At 38.0% G+C, this 17,113-nt stretch overlaps 3 protein-coding genes and 1 non-coding gene across 5 annotated transcripts; 2 read left to right on the forward strand and 2 right to left on the reverse strand.

Moving 5' to 3' along the window:
- The first annotated feature begins 2,461 nt into the window (after positions 1-2,461).
- On the forward strand, positions 2,462-6,926 carry LOC113356849 (CLK4-associating serine/arginine rich protein-like). 2 transcript variants are annotated; one of them, XM_026600078.1, is made up of 13 exons: positions 2,462-2,794; positions 3,379-3,417; positions 3,501-3,643; positions 3,796-3,868; positions 4,031-4,325; positions 4,412-4,521; positions 4,648-4,695; positions 4,789-4,989; positions 5,300-5,401; positions 5,690-5,823; positions 5,954-6,098; positions 6,381-6,518; positions 6,607-6,926. In XM_026600078.1, the coding sequence occupies exons 1-13, from the start codon at positions 2,598-2,600 to the stop codon at positions 6,629-6,631; spliced, it is 1,650 nt and encodes a 549-aa protein (XP_026455863.1). In that variant the 5' UTR covers positions 2,462-2,597; the 3' UTR covers positions 6,632-6,926. The 2 variants fall into 2 exon arrangements, with proteins under 2 accessions (XP_026455863.1, XP_026455864.1); XM_026600079.1 differs by having other exon boundaries at positions 6,384-6,518.
- Positions 6,927-8,054: 1,128 nt separating this feature from the next.
- LOC113361492 lies at positions 8,055-9,632 on the forward strand. The gene has a single exon (XM_026604729.1). The coding sequence runs from the start codon at positions 8,140-8,142 to the stop codon at positions 9,439-9,441; it is 1,302 nt and encodes a 433-aa protein (XP_026460514.1). The 5' UTR covers positions 8,055-8,139; the 3' UTR covers positions 9,442-9,632.
- A 1,722-nt stretch (positions 9,633-11,354) lies between these two features.
- On the reverse strand, positions 11,355-11,428 carry TRNAV-CAC. The gene has a single exon. It is a non-coding gene; the product is annotated as a tRNA-Val (tRNA).
- Positions 11,429-12,230: 802 nt separating this feature from the next.
- On the reverse strand, positions 12,231-16,888 carry LOC113356850 (zeaxanthin epoxidase, chloroplastic-like). The gene is made up of 16 exons (XM_026600080.1): positions 16,281-16,888; positions 15,880-16,042; positions 15,664-15,738; positions 15,464-15,564; positions 15,236-15,351; positions 14,479-14,690; positions 14,272-14,363; positions 13,991-14,105; positions 13,795-13,898; positions 13,551-13,596; positions 13,372-13,436; positions 13,194-13,283; positions 13,042-13,096; positions 12,855-12,943; positions 12,688-12,775; positions 12,231-12,591 (listed from the first exon to the last, which is right to left on the reverse strand). The coding sequence occupies exons 1-16, from the start codon at positions 16,793-16,795 to the stop codon at positions 12,511-12,513; spliced, it is 2,007 nt and encodes a 668-aa protein (XP_026455865.1). The 5' UTR covers positions 16,796-16,888; the 3' UTR covers positions 12,231-12,510.
- Between the last annotated feature and the right edge of the window lie 225 nt (positions 16,889-17,113).

Below are 17,113 nucleotides of genomic sequence, written 5' to 3' on the forward strand. Positions count from 1 at the left end.
TCATTCTTTTATCAATACATGCATATCGACATACGAAAGACTTTACTTTTGACAAGGTATGGGACAATCATAGTTCAAGGACGTAAACACACATATCCCATAACAAATTTGCAATATATAAAACCATAAATATTAATACTGCAAAAATCATCTTCCAAACAAATTTAGAGTTTAAACCAATAAATCTAAAAACATGAAGATGAAAACGTTGGACATAGCTATGTGTAATCACAATAATGGCTATTCCAAACTCTAGTTATTCTTCTAACAAAAACAAGAAAATAGAAGATTTACTAGGCAAGAAGATCTTTGAAGAATACTTTATCGTCCCCGAACTCCTTGTCGTCAACAACCATTGGGACATAAGGTTCATTAAGGTAGGAGTTTATATCAATAAACCTTCTCGACTGATGTTGTCGAACCAGGGCCTTCTGAATCTCATGAGTCTTATACACAAAAGCCTTTATTTGTTGAATCTCCTTCAACTCTTCAAGAACACCAGAAAACTTATGAGAGTTTGAAGGAACGACTCTTATTTCACAGCGAGAAGAAAAACTGTTTGCACCACCGCCATCCGGCACCAGCAGAAACTTAATAAACAAGGGAACGAAGCTAAACGATGCAATCTCTTTTATCTCCATCAACCAATTGAGAAAATGAATGAGAATTTGGATCTGTAAGTGAATAGATCGAAAGAACAAATCCAGAAAAGAAAAAGGAAAAGAAGATAATTAATCATACTTCTCAATTTGTTTGTTCATATCCGGAGGCGGCGACTTCGACGATGATGGTGGAATTTGTAAACCAATAATGGATTGTTGATGGTGGTGGTGGGAGTGACGGAGGCGGTGGAGATTTATCTTCTGGGTTATGTTATTAGATAGAAATAAAGAAAAAGAAAGAAGAAGACGTACAAGGTTAAATACGGAACTACAAATATTAAATTTTTAATTAAAATTTCGATTATGCCACTAGGGATATTTGTAAAGTCTGTTAGGGATATTTATGAAGGCCCATCAGAAGGAGGGACAATATTTAAATTTCCACTTTTGCAGTACATATTGATATGTATTGTAGGATAACACACAACACATAGTAAATGAGTTTAAGCAGTAAGATATCAAGGGGTTTAGCAGTACATGTTGATATGTAACGGTAGGATCATACACAACAAGAAATTGGTATCAACATATTTCTTCTTCTTCTTTGATACTGGTTCATAATCAACATATTTTTTCTTCTTTTTCGCTGATGATTCTGGAGTAATATGTTCTCCTAGTACTCTCTCTCTCTCATAGTTTTGTCAATCATTCTTGTTATAACTGTTGATGATTTCAGTAGAAATCAGTTTCAGATCTACGAGTTTGATGATTTCTTTTGATCGATTTTGTTTTTGTTTGTTTGTTGATTTTCTTTTGTTGATGATTTTCTTTTCGGATTCAGTTTCTTTGACCGGTTTGAACTTTCAATTTTTTATTTTTTCTGAGTTTACAATTTTGATTTTCGATGCCCTAATTTTAAGGTGGTTTCGAAACTAAAAAATAAATTAAATTTGTTATGGAGGACGTGGCTGGTTCACACGTGAATGCTGATGGACAATGAAGTAATTCACTTTTCAAAAGGTTTTTGGACTTCCGGATAACTAGTATTTACCGGTGAACTACATAACTAGTAGATGGATTTTTGGACCAACCAGCAAATCTACCCTTTGACATTTGTTGGCAAATTTAAAACCAGAGATCGTAATCGGATAGAAACCGAACATGATTCTTGCACGATTATGATGTGGTCGGGCCACATATTTCAAGTATGTGGTCCCTTTTATTTTTGTAACACGTTACAATAAAAAACCCGCCCCCTCCAATTCCCCGTCAAAATTTCAATTTTTGAGAAAATATAGGGAGTTAAGAAAAAAATGTAGTTACACTTTTAGGTAATTAAGTGTTTTGATACTTCATTTTTATAAGATAAAGAGTAATACATTAACTAGTTGGAAGCCTAACAAGCTAAGCTCCAACAACGTATTGCTACATTAATTGAACAGGTTGTCGTGCTAACCTACCAGCGAGTCTCATGGGTAACCTAGCCAAGGGGACCAAAGCGAATGGGGGCTGAGATTGTGTCACAAGGGGAGCAAGCGAACTCTACCTTCCATGTTAATTTCTGCAATATTACGTCATTGGGGACTCGAACCCGAGACCTCCTGGAGCGCATGAAACTTTAGGAAACGGGGATGACCAGCTGAGTTAGGTGCCCGATTTGATACTTTATCTCTTAATAATAGATGTCACATAATTAAGAGCAAGTATGTGGCCCAACCACATCATAGCCGCACCCGATTCTGAGTGGCTTTGGTTCCCCTCTTATTCCCATGACAACCGAACCGAACCGGATCCACAGCCGGGCCTCACAAGACTATGTTACCAAACAAACAGAACCTTAAGTAAATTCTCGCGTTTCATCGTCTCTCTAAAACCTCTCCAGTCTCCACCAGTTTCTGGTTTCCGCCAGCAAGAAAACGAGCAGCACCACCACCATTAAAAGCCTAGATTTCGAGGGTTTGATACAAGTGGTCGTATCGAAGAACAGAGAGAGATATGTGGCACGAAGCCAGGAGATCAGAGAAGAAAGTCCATGATCTCATGGATGCAGCAAGAAAACGAGCTCAGAGACGAGCAGTATATCTTGCTAAGAGACGTGGAGATCCTCAGCAATCTCTCCTTGTTGTTGGATCTCGTTGTCGTACCTATCGTGATGATGGACTCTATCAAGCTACTCAAGACCAACAAGGATTGTAAGGATTATTTTTATTCTAGGGTTTCCATTTAATTTCCCCATTTTTCTAACTTGCAAACCGTAATTTCTGATTCTCTATTATACTCCCTACATATTGGTTCTGTCTGCCATTATGTTACCTAGAACTGTTTCATTTACATGATGGGTTTGGATGACAAGGCAAAAGAAACATAATGTTTACAATGTCAATCAGAAGTTAAATTTAATCATGTTGAACTTTAGTTGCGTAAATTATTAGCTGGTTCTTCAAAGTGTTCAGGATGGTACCTCTTGAAATTAGAGTTTGAAAAGGTGCCTTTTTTAAGGGGTGGTAGTATGATTTCACAAGGATTGTCACCTCGTGATGTTTAGTAGCCAAGATAAAAAAAACAAGACGGAGTGTGGATCTATTTAAACTTAGTTGAGAAATTAAAATAACAGAACTGAAAATGCGTGTTGGTGACAAGAATGTGTTTGTGTTTCATATAAACTGTGATAGCCTTGCCGCGAGGAAGGCCTCGTGCCGCGAAACTTGCGTTTCATTGGAGTTTTCTCTTAAACATTACTTTCTAGTAACCCATGTGTATGTTTTTCCTATTACAGGATACCATGGAATGGAAAACAAGATGTATTGATTGACAGGTAAATGTCTGTCCTGTCAATTTTTGTCATGCATTACAAGTTGGCTTACCCCATTAAGTAATTGAGTTCTATTCTCCATGCAGATTTGATGGTCGAGCACTTCTTGATTTTATACGAGATTCTCGAAATATTCGTGTTCAAGAGAAAACTGAGGAAGAAGAAGAACTAGAAGAGTTTGTAAATTTTGAGCGTTACCGGGATTTAATTAAACATCGCCGTAGAGGATGTCGGTACTTCTTGTTTTCATCCTAAATTAACATTGTTGTATAAGTTTTAAAGCTGAGATTTTTTTGCTTGGTTTTCAATGTGTATATACCCTCTCTTTTTTTTTTGATCGATCAAGATTAGTGCCAGTTTCACAATTAATATCTGTGGCAGTTACTGATGAAGAGGGTTTACATCATGCTAATCAAGAAATAGAAGCCAAGAATGTTCCATATTCATCCGACAGGTGCTTAATAACTTATACATTATAAAGCTATCTTATGTGTTGAACTTTGTCCATTATATTAACATATGTATCTTATGTGTCTCAAAACTTGCATTACACAAGGCTATTTGCTTTCAAATACCGGAAGAGCTTCATTTCTTTGAATTTTTTTTTACTTGTTAGATCAAATACTGCACCGCCTCCAGTAAGCAAGGGATCCTACTCACAGGTTGGATTTTCATATGGTGGGGATGGGAAGGAGGAAGCTGGTCTGTTGGATAGTGATGAAGACGAAGAGGATGATGAAGATGATGACGATGATGACGACTTCAATAGTGATGATAGTAATGATGAAGGGATGGATAAAATTGCAAAGGAATTCGGAGTGAAGAGGTATAACTGGCTTGTTTACAAGGATAAAAAAGCCAAAGAAGAAGAGAAAAGACAAAAGGAAGTTGTTAAAGGGGACCCTGCAATCGTAAGTTTTGAATATAATTGCTCTAGACTTTGTAATTACAATTCTGTTGTTTGTCTTCCTGGTGCATAATATTCTAATATAAGCAGAGAAAATTGAGTCGTAAGGAAAGAAGGAAGGCTTCTCAAATAGAAAGGGAGAGAGAAAGGGAAAGTGCACGTGTAAGTGGATCTCGAGTAGTACATCATGATCCCTACCGGTAAAGTCATATGGTTATATTTTCTGTATGCTTAGTTAAATCAATTACTTCTAGCAGCAATAAGAAACATTTTGTTTTGTTGTTGCTTATGATCTGATGGTAATGCCATGTATGCATGATATTCAGGGAGTCACGACGAAGTCCTACTTATGAAGCTTATGCTCGTTCCAGAAGGTATGCATATAGTTTCACCTTTTATAGGTTTTCTAGCCGATGATGTACTGAGAGTTCATTTTAACTTATAGTTCTATCTATCTTGATTTATAGGAGCAAATCACGTTCACGTTCTCCATCTTACTCGAGGCGGTATGATCGCGGTGGGCATTCTGACAATGCACATCGAAGCAAATCAAGGGCGCCAAAAATAGAGTACATTACTGAGTTTGGTGGCTCTGGCATGGACGATCAGAAGCTGGAACGAGTTTCTCCACCACCGTCCCCCATTTTTCAAGCTGATGTACTGAACCGGTCGGAGCACTCGACCTTTAATTCTTGCAAAGATAGATTGGACATTGTTTTGAACGCTGCAGCTTATACTGTTGGCAATTCTGGTTAATTTGGGCCAAAGGATTCTTATGTTAGATCTGTAGGTCACTAGCTAGGCATATCCAAGGGAGGGGGAGAAAAGGGATTCCTTTTATGAGAGGGGCGAATTACATTACATTTGTTCTCTATGTTCCTTTCGGTCAAATATAATTCTGTACACCAGAATATATACTGAGTTTCGAGGAATTGAATAACCCCCCGGGGTATTACTAATTCTGTAACTTCTATGCAGGCCTTCATCTGGTCGTATACTAGAAGCATTGCATGTTGATCCTGCATCTGCTGTATCCCTTGATCAGGAAAAGGAAAGTAAAATCCTTAAAACACCAGTAAGGTATTTTTTTCCCTCTAGTGCTTTTGTGACGCGTTGATGAGGAGGTATTCACGGTTAATATTAAAAATGGAGTTTTGTGATGCCATCTGTTGTCATGTTACATCATTTTTTTTACTCTTATCACCCTTTTCAATTCTTAATGCAATATTGTGAGAAGTGGTTTGGGACGCATAAGTGATCTGTTTTGGATTCCAGCTTTACGATGCTCTCTTTTTGGCCTATTCTACATATTTTGAGCAGGATAAATTCTAACTGATTCTTCTAAATTCTTTGTTCCAAACAATGTAGCACATCAGCAGCACTAGCAAAACTAAATAAGTCAGCTAGTAACGCGGCGGCCCTAAAAGCACACCAGGGTGAGAAAAAGGAAACACCACAAGAGCGCCTCAAACGGATAATGAGCAAACAACTGAATAAGCAAAGTAGGATCTGTTCTTCATGTTTGCTAGCTTGCTATTGGCGAAGATAGACATGGGTTTTGCCTTAAAAATTTCTAGTGAGTGTCCTTATCCTACCTGTACTACTGCTTATACTTGCCCGCTGCTGGTGCAGTTAAAAAGGACACTGCTGTTGAGACAGCCAAGAAACGTGAACAGGAACGACAAAGGCAAGAAAAACTCGCTGAAACAAGCAGATTAAGCCGGCGTAGGTACCGCAGCCGTAGTAGAAGTAGAAGTCGATCTCGTTCTCCTCCAAGGTATGTGTTCCATTTTGCTTCAAATGCGCTGTTTCACTCAAGACGGCTCTATCAGGTCGACATTGTCTCCCAATATCTTTCGAACTCCTCGGATCTAGTCGCCACATTACGTATCTATCTATCTATATATATATATTGGGGGTCTCTAGTAAAACTGGAAATCGCAGGATTAGTGAAACTGGCAGAGCCATCGCTGGTTTTCTTCTGGAGTTATGTTTGCTTTCCACATGAGGGTTTCTAGTGATAATAGTTGCTAAATTACTGTCAACTATCTACCTGTAGTAGTAGCAGAAGACATCGGCGCAGCAGCCGAAGTCGGAGTAAGAGCAGGAGCCCTAGAAGGCAAAGTCGGAGTAAAAGCAGGAGCCCTAGAAGGCATTATTCACGGTCACATTCTCATTCGCGTTCTCGGTCCCCAAGGTAATCAGTTATAATACTTTCCAATTTGTTTTGAACAGATTATGATGTATCGTGAAACTGAATCTTGCTCACTGTCAATTTTTGTCAGGGTGAGGAGCCGTTCCAGATACTGAGCTGAGTGATCATCTGCTGACTGGCTTTCTTTGTCCTCTATGGAATGGTTGTGTGGATCGTAATGTAATGGTAGATTACTTTTTATTGGTTGTATAAGTTTTGTTTGACGATCACAAAGGAAATTGAAGCAAATCAGAAAATGTCGTCCCGTGGTTTTCCTTCAAAGAAAGACCTAGAGATTGTTCATGTTCTAGTCTTCTCGGAGTAACTCTTTGATATGAAAATTGTTGTACTCGTGATTATACTTAAATGCAGTATTCCATTTGATAATTTAGGTCTAAAGTAAAATCCTTTTCAACTGACTGAAATTGCTGATCTGCTACTAACTATAAGACAGCAAAGAAAATGAATGATGATAATATTTGGCAAACCTTAACAACCCCTAGGTTAGTGCTTTGCTTTTCTTATTAGAACATTGGAAGTGCACGAGGTGCCGACTATCACTTTCTGTCAAAAGCCATGGTTAAGAATTTACACCAAAATTTGGGTGACTCAAATAGTCCGCTTTTTAGCTAATTATTCATCTGTCTTTACATCGTAGATATTCAATGCCTTCTAAACCGCTCATTCTGCATGAAACGCTCTTAAAGTCTGGATAGGAGGAAGTAGGACTAGAATCAGAATGGATTGGATGGGATACATAGGATTAGCATGGGAGAGAGATATAACTGAATCTAGATAGGCCTTTTGCTTAAAAACCTACCACCATGTAGTAGATTTGGTTCATGTCTCGAAGTTTATGGGTCCATATCATAAACTAGTAAAGTTGCTGTAATGCGTGGAAACTTTTTTATAAAGATTATTCAGTTTAAACTGTCATATCAAAACGAAAATGGTGTGTTTCGGCTTGGAATTACTCAGGCTGTCATTTGCAGTTTCATCTGATATTTACGGACTATTACAAACTGAATAACTCTATCAGAGAGTAACCGAGTTGGCCTGGCCTGGCTTTTGTGTGAAAGTATAATTTTGGGTTTAGATTATGGAGCTTGTTAATTTAACAAGTGCACAGCAAAGCATGTGCAATGCATCTTACGTTAATTATAGCGTATCAGAGTAATATGTTAATCAATCTGCTTCAGATAGATTTCTTAAGAAGTCTGTCAGTCATAACGGCCATTTTTAGGGCAACTGAAAACCAGTCTGTTCTTTCCGAAAACAGCAACGACCTGTTTGACATGGTTGAGGTTCTTTCCAAATAAAATGATCACAGTGCCAAAAGAAATGTTTTTTTTATTTTCCTCAAGAACATCAAGATTCAAGAAGCAAATTCTCAGGTAGGACCCACCTTCCCACTCTCCAACAGCTACATTACCCCTCTCTCTTCTCTTCGGCGCCCTATAAAAATCCACACTCCACAGCCTCTACGCCCTCTCCCTCTTTCTTCTTTGGCACCCAAAAACCAATCTTCCGGGGAAAAGATTAAAAAAAAAAAAAAAAACAGAAATAGAACTGTCAAAGAGCTCACTGAAGAATAAACCCGTCATTCTCTGCATCTACTACCACTATGGTTGACGTCGAACGAAGAATGATGGGTTTAAACAAAGCCCATGTAGCCGGTCTCCGCCGTCTATCTGCTCGAGCAGCTGCTCCATCTACAACCAAAACCACCAGTTCTAATCGAAAAAGTCTTCTTTCTTTCACTTCCTTGGCTGATAAAGTCATCTCTCATCTCCTTACCTCAAACGTAACTGTTTTACCCGGTCTCACAGACACTGAATTCGCTCGTACCGAAGCTGAATTCGGGTTTGTTTTTCCTCCTGATCTCAAAGCCATTCTTTCAGCTGGTTTACCAGTCGGTCCCGGCTTTCCTGATTGGCGTAGTACCGGTTCTTCCAGACTCCATCTCCGATCACTACTTGATTTACCCATTGCTTCTATATCATTACAAGTTGCTCGTAACACTCTCTGGCCAAAGTCCTGGGGATTGAAACCCTTAGAAGCCGGAAATGCGATGCGAATAGCTAGAAATTCATTGAAAAAAGCTCCTCTTTTGATTCCTATCTTTAACCACTGTTATATTCCTTGTAATCCTTCTTTAGCTGGTAACCCAATTTTCTTTGTTGATGAAAGTTCCGTTTTTTGTTGTGGGTCTGATCTTTCTGATTTTTTCGAACGCGAAGCTGTGTTTTGTTACGATGATCAAACCCATGTTACTAAAAGAATATCATCATCAAGCGATGAATGCAACATTGTGGAGAACAATGAGTTCTCGTTCAACACCGTTAGAAGAAGTTTGGATTACAGTGGGAATTCACAAACGAAATCAGGAAGATGGGTTGAATTCTGGAGTGATATAGTTACTGATCGGCGAAGACGACAAAGAAGAAATTCTTCATTTTCATCTTTATCTTCAGCTTCAGCTTCATCATTATCATCTTTATCTTCAGCTTCATCATTATCATCGAATTCATCAACATCACCGGACCGTTTTCTTCAAGAACCCAAATTACAACCGAAATGGGTAGAAGAATATTTGGACGGAATCGGTTCGATTTTAAGAGAAAGCGGCTGGAATGAACCGGATGTAACTGAGATTATAAATGAACCGGCTTCTGGTTTTCTTGAAGGTGGCGAAGGAGATGGAGAATCGGTTATATTAGACAGTCAATCGGTTTATGATGCTTTGCTTCTGGAAGCTGATCGGCTATCCGATTCCCTCAGACGAGCTGGTTGGAGTTCAGAAGAAGTTACTGACGTTTTGGGGTTTGATTTTAGACCCGGAAAGGTTAAAAAACCAGCTCTAAAATTATCTCCGGAACAAATCGAGAAAATCGGGAAACTTGCTGAATCAGTTTCCTGTTCTTAAGGTTTTCGATTCTTATTAATAACCGGCAACCGAGTAACATTACTGGTTTTGGTAGAGTTTAGTTTTTCCTTGCCGATTTTCTTACCGACTTTTTTTTAAGCTTGTAATTTTGCTTTGTTGCTTCAATCGGTGAAAAAATCGGGAAAAGTGATGTACGAATCCACAAAACAGTAATATAAACGTGTTGCACTTTTTTAAGAACAGTATTCAATGACGAGGTAGAATTCCCAATGTGCAAATATGTCCCAAATCAACGGTTAAAAGAAGGTAGTTTATTTGGAAAATCCAAATCATTTTTACAGATTGTTCAAATTGTACTGTTTTCATGGTTCAGCGTATCGGATTTCAGCATCGTAAATACGTTCCGGTGCTATTGGTAATACCGACCGATGATGATATATTGAAATTAAAAGCTATGGTTTTATTCTTCTTCGTCATACGAACATGCACAAAATGCTAAATTGAGGGTATTTATAACATTCCTACGAATCTGAAATATAACGAATGAAACCTTAATCGTCCAAAGACCTAAGAATTTTTTAATGACTATTAACAAGTGAAAAAAGTGAGTTAAAGTAAAATTATACAATTACATTTGTACTGCCTTGCATGAAATAAGATCGGTTATTCTTGGTTGCTAGAAGAAGAATGTGCTATCTTTCTTAAACCGCAAGCAGGATTCTATCCAAAAGCAGAGAATAGTGATCGGTTTGGATCCATGTGCCCTGATCCCGATACATACAAGGCCTCTGAAACCTGGAGCAGGACGAGCATTGAGGTATATTTAGACATTTTAATGTACCAAATAGAATTATTTAGTACATTGTACATGTTGGAAAAGGTGAATAGAATAGTATTAAGAGAGCACGAATACGTTATTTTCGCACGTAGATTTGATTATATTTTTGTGTCCAACAGTAGGATTTAGTTAGTGGACGTTGGTGTTTAATTTCCATAAACCATGACATTGAAATTCACTTAATTTTCCACTTCTTCGAACGGCACAATAACGATAGCTTGGTTTGTTGGGATGAGAAACGAGGTTTTTATTTTAGGAATGGTAATGAGAGTCAGTAAGCCAATTTGGGAACTCTAATAAATGGTTTGTAAAAGACGTTGAAACAACGCTATGTGATGAAACGAAACGTGTAGTCTGTATTGGTAAATGTTGTAACTGCTAATTGAGTTGTTCGGCGCTTATGTTGTTTGATAGGGGTTTAAAATTTATGGGTTCAAAATCCACAAGCACTGCTCCCATTGGAGAGGTTATCAGGTTATGTACCTTGAGGTTTAGCAAATGAGCGGCAGCTTTAGCTGAACCCTAAACAGTTGATTCCAGCCCGAGCAGTCTCAGCAAAATGCAATCCAAGACAAGGCGTCATAAGAAGCAGTTTGTAAAAAAAATTCTGAATATCAATAGTCATCCGCATTTTTCAGATGCAAAACGACAACCACCGACCAAAATAATGGCTACTCGCAGGTATAAAGAGTTGTCCAAATGTTGGTTACCCCTATGACTCTAGATTCTAGTGAGGGAGGGAAGTATTTGGTTCCCCAATTATTATTCTTTAATTGATGGATGGTGTAGCAGGGGATAAGATAGTGGTGGTGGTGGTCCTGGTAGAGGTAGGAGGTGCATGCATGGTTTTCCCATATTTCAGGCTGCGGCCTGTGGTAAGTAACTACTCAAGAAAGGCTATCGACGCCTCCTTCCATTGCTTTTGTTTATTCTATTTATTTCCTCGAACATGTTTTTGGACTCAAAAGAAGTTACAGAAAATACACCGGTTTACCAAAAAGAATCATTAATTTTTTCTTAAACAAACTCACTAGGAGAATTTGTTGATAAGAAAAATAAAACAACGAGGGACAGAAATACAAAACCTCCAAGCGAAGAACACAAAAGAAAAATATGTCTGATCCCAGGTTCGAACTGGGGACCTTTTGCGTGTGAGGCAAACGTGATAACCAACTACACCAACCAGACCTCATTTGCTATTTCTCTGCGGTTCCCATACTAGTTAATTTGTTTTTCGTCTTGTTTTCCAGTGGTTCACAATAAAAACGGTATCAAAGATAGGTCCATTTCTTCTGATCAGTAGGCTGACACGTGACAAATGATCTTGGGACTCCAAAAAGATGATATTAATAATAGAAAATTCTTCTGCATACTCTTATCTATCGAAAACTCTTGCATATGCTGATTTAGTATTTCACCGCCCCCTACCACAGACCAAGGACTAAGATAGTCTGGGCACAAACAAAATTCAGTCTGCAAGAGGAGAGGGTACTTATCCCTAAAGCAAAACCATCAAGGACCACCTGGTCCACAACTAATGGTTACTAATTCCTTCTTGGGAGGTGGTAACAGATTAGAAAATCCTGAGTGAAGGACAACAATAAAAAGAAATGCAAATAGTTCCTGGCCGTCCCCGAGTTACTAGTCCTTTTATGAGTAAAATGTCAGTTTGCTTGGTTCATTTCAGCCTTTTTTTAACTGCTCCCAACAATTCTCATTCCAAGCTCCTCATTTTTCACAGCCAACAAGAACTTGTGTCATTCTCATTGTATAATTATCAAGAAGAATCCTTGTGCACCCACGGAGGTGAGAATGGAACATAATGATCGATATTTTCATGCTATTCATATTCCAAATAATCTCAGCTTTGGTATGTTTCCAAATCCACCGAAATTTTCGAACAAAGTTATTCAAATTTGTCAGCCTTCAATACCAGTACTCATAAGAATGGAACATAATGATCAGAATTCATAGGAAAGTAAACAAGATAAAAGTTAAAACGGATATGAAAATCGACAATTTGTATTCCAACATTCTAATTTTCTTTCACTATATACATACACATCAAATACAATATGTAAACAGAAGACAGAAAGTTGACTACCTGACTGATACAACAGTGAAAAACCTTATAGTACAACACGGCTAGGTTTGATGTTCTACACGAGTATTCCTACATCTCGTACAAAAATAGCGTCGGCAAATTATTTTGCTTCGACAGTGTGAATGTTTACTGTACAGATCAATGGTAATGCTTAAGCTTCTCATCGTCATACGGCGTTTAGGAGTGGAGTTTCTTCTGCCTTTGGAATATTTGTAGGAGCTGCCAACACCTTTACTCGAAAGGCAGCCTGTGAAAAAGATTTGTATTTAGACAGGGATTATGTATAGTCGCAACAGATATAAGACAGTACAACAAATGGATAACCAAAATGACTTATTATCACCTTCTGATCAGAACCAAACTCAATTACGTCGGACGGATGGAATCTTGAAGGGAAATTTGGAGGCACGCGATAACGCCTTCCCTCAATACTGCACAGATTATAAAGTTAAAAATGTTTGACATTTTCTTAACAGGAGAACAGTAATGTTACGTCCTTTATTAACTCACTCCGTGATCCAGGTGCCGTGTTCACTCCGCAAATCAGTAATATAGAAAGCCCCATCCTTGCAGCTTATACGAGCATGCATACTGGATACCTGTGATGATACAAATTTAGTCAATGAAACATTTGCCGACAAGAACATCAGTCAGTAAGGCAGGTAGAAGGCTACTTTTTTGTAGTATGCCCACTCACCTGAGGTGAAGGTATTGTTATGGAAGATCCTGCAAAGTTGGGATGTGAAGTATTCCTGCCATGCACAAATAAAATCTCATGTTTAAATGGTTAATCAATAAATCTGGTGCGTGAGATATACCAGACGCCATCAGTCTAGTTCATGCACATACCCGATAACACATGGCGTGTTTTCATCTCTACTCAAATGTATAGGTTGTGCAGAACCGTCAAGGTTATCGTCTGATGGGAAAAGAAACCACCTACAACATAAATTCGTATAATAGTCAAGATACGGGTAAATTAGGAGAAAAAGTGATTCTGGTACTAAGTTATGGCAGATATACATACTCTCCACTGAGGGCACGCTCCAGCGCATCATCATCTTGAAACCATCTTCGTAGATTATCATTTGCCTTGATAAAATACAGTGTAAAAAGATCAGCTTTTTAGGATGAGTAACTCAAGATTTCTTAATAACTAAAGCCAATAGCAGGCATATGTGCAATAACTAGAATATTGAACCATACTTTGTCTGAGAGGCGGCAAGCTAGAGACCTTCCTTTGAGTTTTTCACTGTAACAGGCAAGAAGTATGATTACAAACGATAACATGTACTCTTATAAACCAAATGCAATTTCCTTAAGAAACAAGTGTGCTAATTTTACTTATAATCTTATTCTTCAGGTGAAAAAAACTATGTTTTCATTGGGAGTAATACGAGGGTCTCCTCTGGTATCAAACATGCATAGATCTACAAGATAATATTAATACCTGTTACCACCCAAGACCCAGCTTAGCATTAGAGGCATGCCTATGTCAATAAAAAATCTCCCACCGACTCTTCCTGGATGTGGTATTCTGAACTTCGTTATAAACTGCAAAAGTGTGATTAAGCAATTACGAAGACTATACAAAACATGACCATACTAGACCTTCTATTTTATATTTGTAACTTGTCAATTCATACCGACAGTGGCCCAAGTCCTACACCCAGGTATGGTTTATAAGTGGACGCCATTATTGCAGCCATTCTTGCCATTCCATAAATAATTGCAACACGTAGTCTTCTTTCTTTCTCATATCTGAAACACAAAAACAACAAGGTAAAGCATAATCAAGGATGTACCGGAAGGCAAAGATTGGAATATTCTTAGCTATGAAGATAGATTATCATGATAGTAAATTAGATTCCACAATTTGGAAATATGATTTTCCTTCAAGTGTGTTGACAGAAGATTAGTAAATTACCGCTTCAAAGCAGAAAAAACATCAACAGGGCTTCCGGAATCTACACTTTCTTTCCATGCTTTGTCCAGCTCTACAGCAAGTTGGTAACTATCCTATAAGAATAAGTTCAAAGCAGCATAGTGAGATACACATAGCAAGGACATTAAGATAGTCTCCAAACCAGAGAATATAACTTTTTAATTCTGTAAATGTTTTGGTAAGGCGTACCTCAATAGCCATGCATCCACCTTGACCCAAGTTTGGCTGCATAGCATGAACAGAATCTCCAAGCAAGGTAACACGACCCTTTCCCCATGTAAAAATAGGAAGACGATCAAATATGTCACGACGAAGAATGGCCTCTTCATCTGTGGCATTTAGCAAGTCGACAACATTATCACACCAACTCCCAAATATCTTAAGCAAACGCTCCTTTTTAGCTGCATAAAAATCCCACAGGCATCATTAGAAACTGATGAACAACTAATGAGTGACAAGTAAGATCATTTATCATTTTGGTGACAATACGAAGGGTTAGTTTGATATGGCTCAGACAACTCTTTGTTTTTGAATAACTGAAAAAACACTGATATAAGGATTGCAGGTCACCAAACTAGCCAACAGATCATCAAAAAATAAACCTATGAAAACATTAAAGGAAAGACCCCGCGGGTAAAGAGAAACCTTAACCGCTCCAATCTCCCTTGGACAATAAAATCTACACTAGCCTAGTTAAGCTCCAACAATGAAGCACGAAGTAGCTCCTAAGGATGACTACGGTTGTAAGACCCAGTCCTCACTGGTCAGTCAATTTCTTTCATTTCTCTGACTTAGCTTGATCTCTGATTGCAAATAATTACGCAGTTTCTGCTTCAGATTCTTGCATCAGTATCACTATCTCATGAGTAGTCATGATGGTCAAAGGGTATGCTAACAAGATCAAAGAATCTAAGAAACTAATATGAAAAACAAAAACAAGACCTACCATTTGGAGCATCAGTTCCACCAGCTGGTTCATTATAAAATGCATACCACTGCATCTTCCCACCACCCACATCCGACGAAACAAAGTATTGTTTGTGACCCAAAAATACTCGGTACCTTCAAAAGAGAAATTTAAATTTTAGAGCCATTAAATCATACAAACGCAGGAATTTATCATACATTATGGGAAGGTACTCATATACCGAGCAAGCAGAACTGGAGAACATACCCAACACTTTCAATATCTGCAGGAACAAAATCGCAAATTCCTGTATAACATGTATAACCGGAGTATTGTGCTTCCTTAGGCCCAAACAAATTCTTCCTCACCTATCCATGAGAATCATGAAGATCTTTTTTTAACACATTGGGATCACAGCCATATGCTTTTGTTTTCGGAAATGATAGGAAAGTTTGCAGATATTGTACCTTAGACCCAATACCGTCAGCTCCAACCAGAAGATCACCTTCATAACGCTGTCCATTCTCAAGTACTGCAGTGACCTGTGAGTGATGACAAGTATAAAGAACTTAATGAAACAGGAAAGACATAAAAGCGTAGACCACCTTTAGCTTATGAATCGAATTACTAAAACAAACTACAGACCAGCTCAAAGAAAGCTTATAATGTTGCACCAGCACTACCTTGTTACCATCATCCTCAAAATCGACAACATTGCTTTCATTAATAATCGAATCCGGTCCAACTGCCTTTGCCAAAATTTGTTGCAAAGTCATTCGACTAATAACCCTTGTGACTGGAAGCCCTCGTTGCACCGCAGGTGTAAACGTATCAAACTTGATATACCTGAATTAAATCAAGTAGTCAAGTATGACACAAAAATTGAATTTTTCGCGAAAAATGAAGTCAAGGCAGACAAATACACGTTATCAGACAACAGATTAACGTATAATCAAGCAAACCTTTCAAGATTAACCATCCAATTTCAGTTTAAAATGAATAATCAAATAGTCTAGTGAACTCTAACAACATACTTCATTGCAATCATAAACTGAAAATGAAACCCCATGTTTAGTAAACTTACCAAGAACCAGAAATCCCATCAACCAATCCATTAATTCTTTGGCCAGTAATACAACCAACTTTCATAATTTCTTCAGCGACATCAAGATCAATAGCTTCTAAAGCAGCTAATGCATTACTCTGTATCTGAATTGGACCTCTATATTGACCTTCACCTCTTATAGCACTAACATCTCTTTCAAATACTAAAACACTAAATCCTTTCCTTAGAGCAGCTAAAGCTAAAACTAATCCACCAATTCCACCACCAGCAATTAAAATCTTAAGCTTCTTTTTGGACTGATCAATCCCACTATCACCATTAACAGCTTCTTTGTTAGGAGCTGCTACTACTGCAACTGGTGTAAGTGATTTCCTCTTCTTGGTTTCAATGGGTTTACTTCTAAATAAGTAATTATGATGCAGAGATGGTGAAATTTCTTCTGAGAAAGCTCTTGATGTTTGTTTTGGAAGATGGGTTCTTGAAAATATTGTTACTGATGGATTATTTGTACTGTAAATTATTGTTGAAGACATTTTTAGTAACTTGAGCTGAAGAAGAAGAAGAAATGAAAGCCCAAAGTAGTAGTCTTTAACTACTGATTATTGTTGGCTTTGCATACTGAAGAGAGCAAGAGAGAGAGGGAATTTTAAGATGGGGGCAATCGGTGGTTGTTTGAGTAGTGGTGGGGTATGAAAGAATTGCAGCCAATCCGTGGATTCTATTTTGATCCCGTGTTGAGTCGAAGTAAAGACATGTGGCTTTCCTTTGTTCTTGCATAATTTTAGTGTTATTACCATAAAAAAATAAAATCTTAAGTTAGAGGTGTGTATGGTTTGTGTCCGAGACTCTGA

Source organism: Papaver somniferum, chromosome 3 (assembly GCF_003573695.1).
Source record: "Papaver somniferum cultivar HN1 chromosome 3, ASM357369v1, whole genome shotgun sequence".
NCBI lineage: Eukaryota > Viridiplantae > Streptophyta > Magnoliopsida > Ranunculales > Papaveraceae > Papaver > Papaver somniferum.

Coding starts and splice junctions, on each gene's coding strand:
- LOC113356850 (XM_026600080.1), bottom strand. CDS start 16,795: ATGTCTTCAACAATAATTTACAGTACAAATAATCCATCAGTAACAATA. Junction 14,691..15,235: donor TGGAACTGATGCTCCAAATG/GTAGGTCTTGTT, acceptor ATTTTTATGCAG/CTAAAAAGGAGCGTTTGCTT. Junction 13,437..13,550: donor CTTGCCGCCTCTCAGACAAA/GTATGGTTCAAT, acceptor TATTTTATCAAG/GCAAATGATAATCTACGAAG.
- LOC113361492 (XM_026604729.1), top strand. CDS start 8,140: ATGGTTGACGTCGAACGAAGAATGATGGGTTTAAACAAAGCCCATGTA.
- LOC113356849 (XM_026600078.1), top strand. CDS start 2,598: ATGTGGCACGAAGCCAGGAGATCAGAGAAGAAAGTCCATGATCTCATG. Junction 4,990..5,299: donor CAAGCTGATGTACTGAACCG/GTCGGAGCACTC, acceptor ACTTCTATGCAG/GCCTTCATCTGGTCGTATAC. Junction 5,824..5,953: donor CAAACAACTGAATAAGCAAA/GTAGGATCTGTT, acceptor CTGCTGGTGCAG/TTAAAAAGGACACTGCTGTT.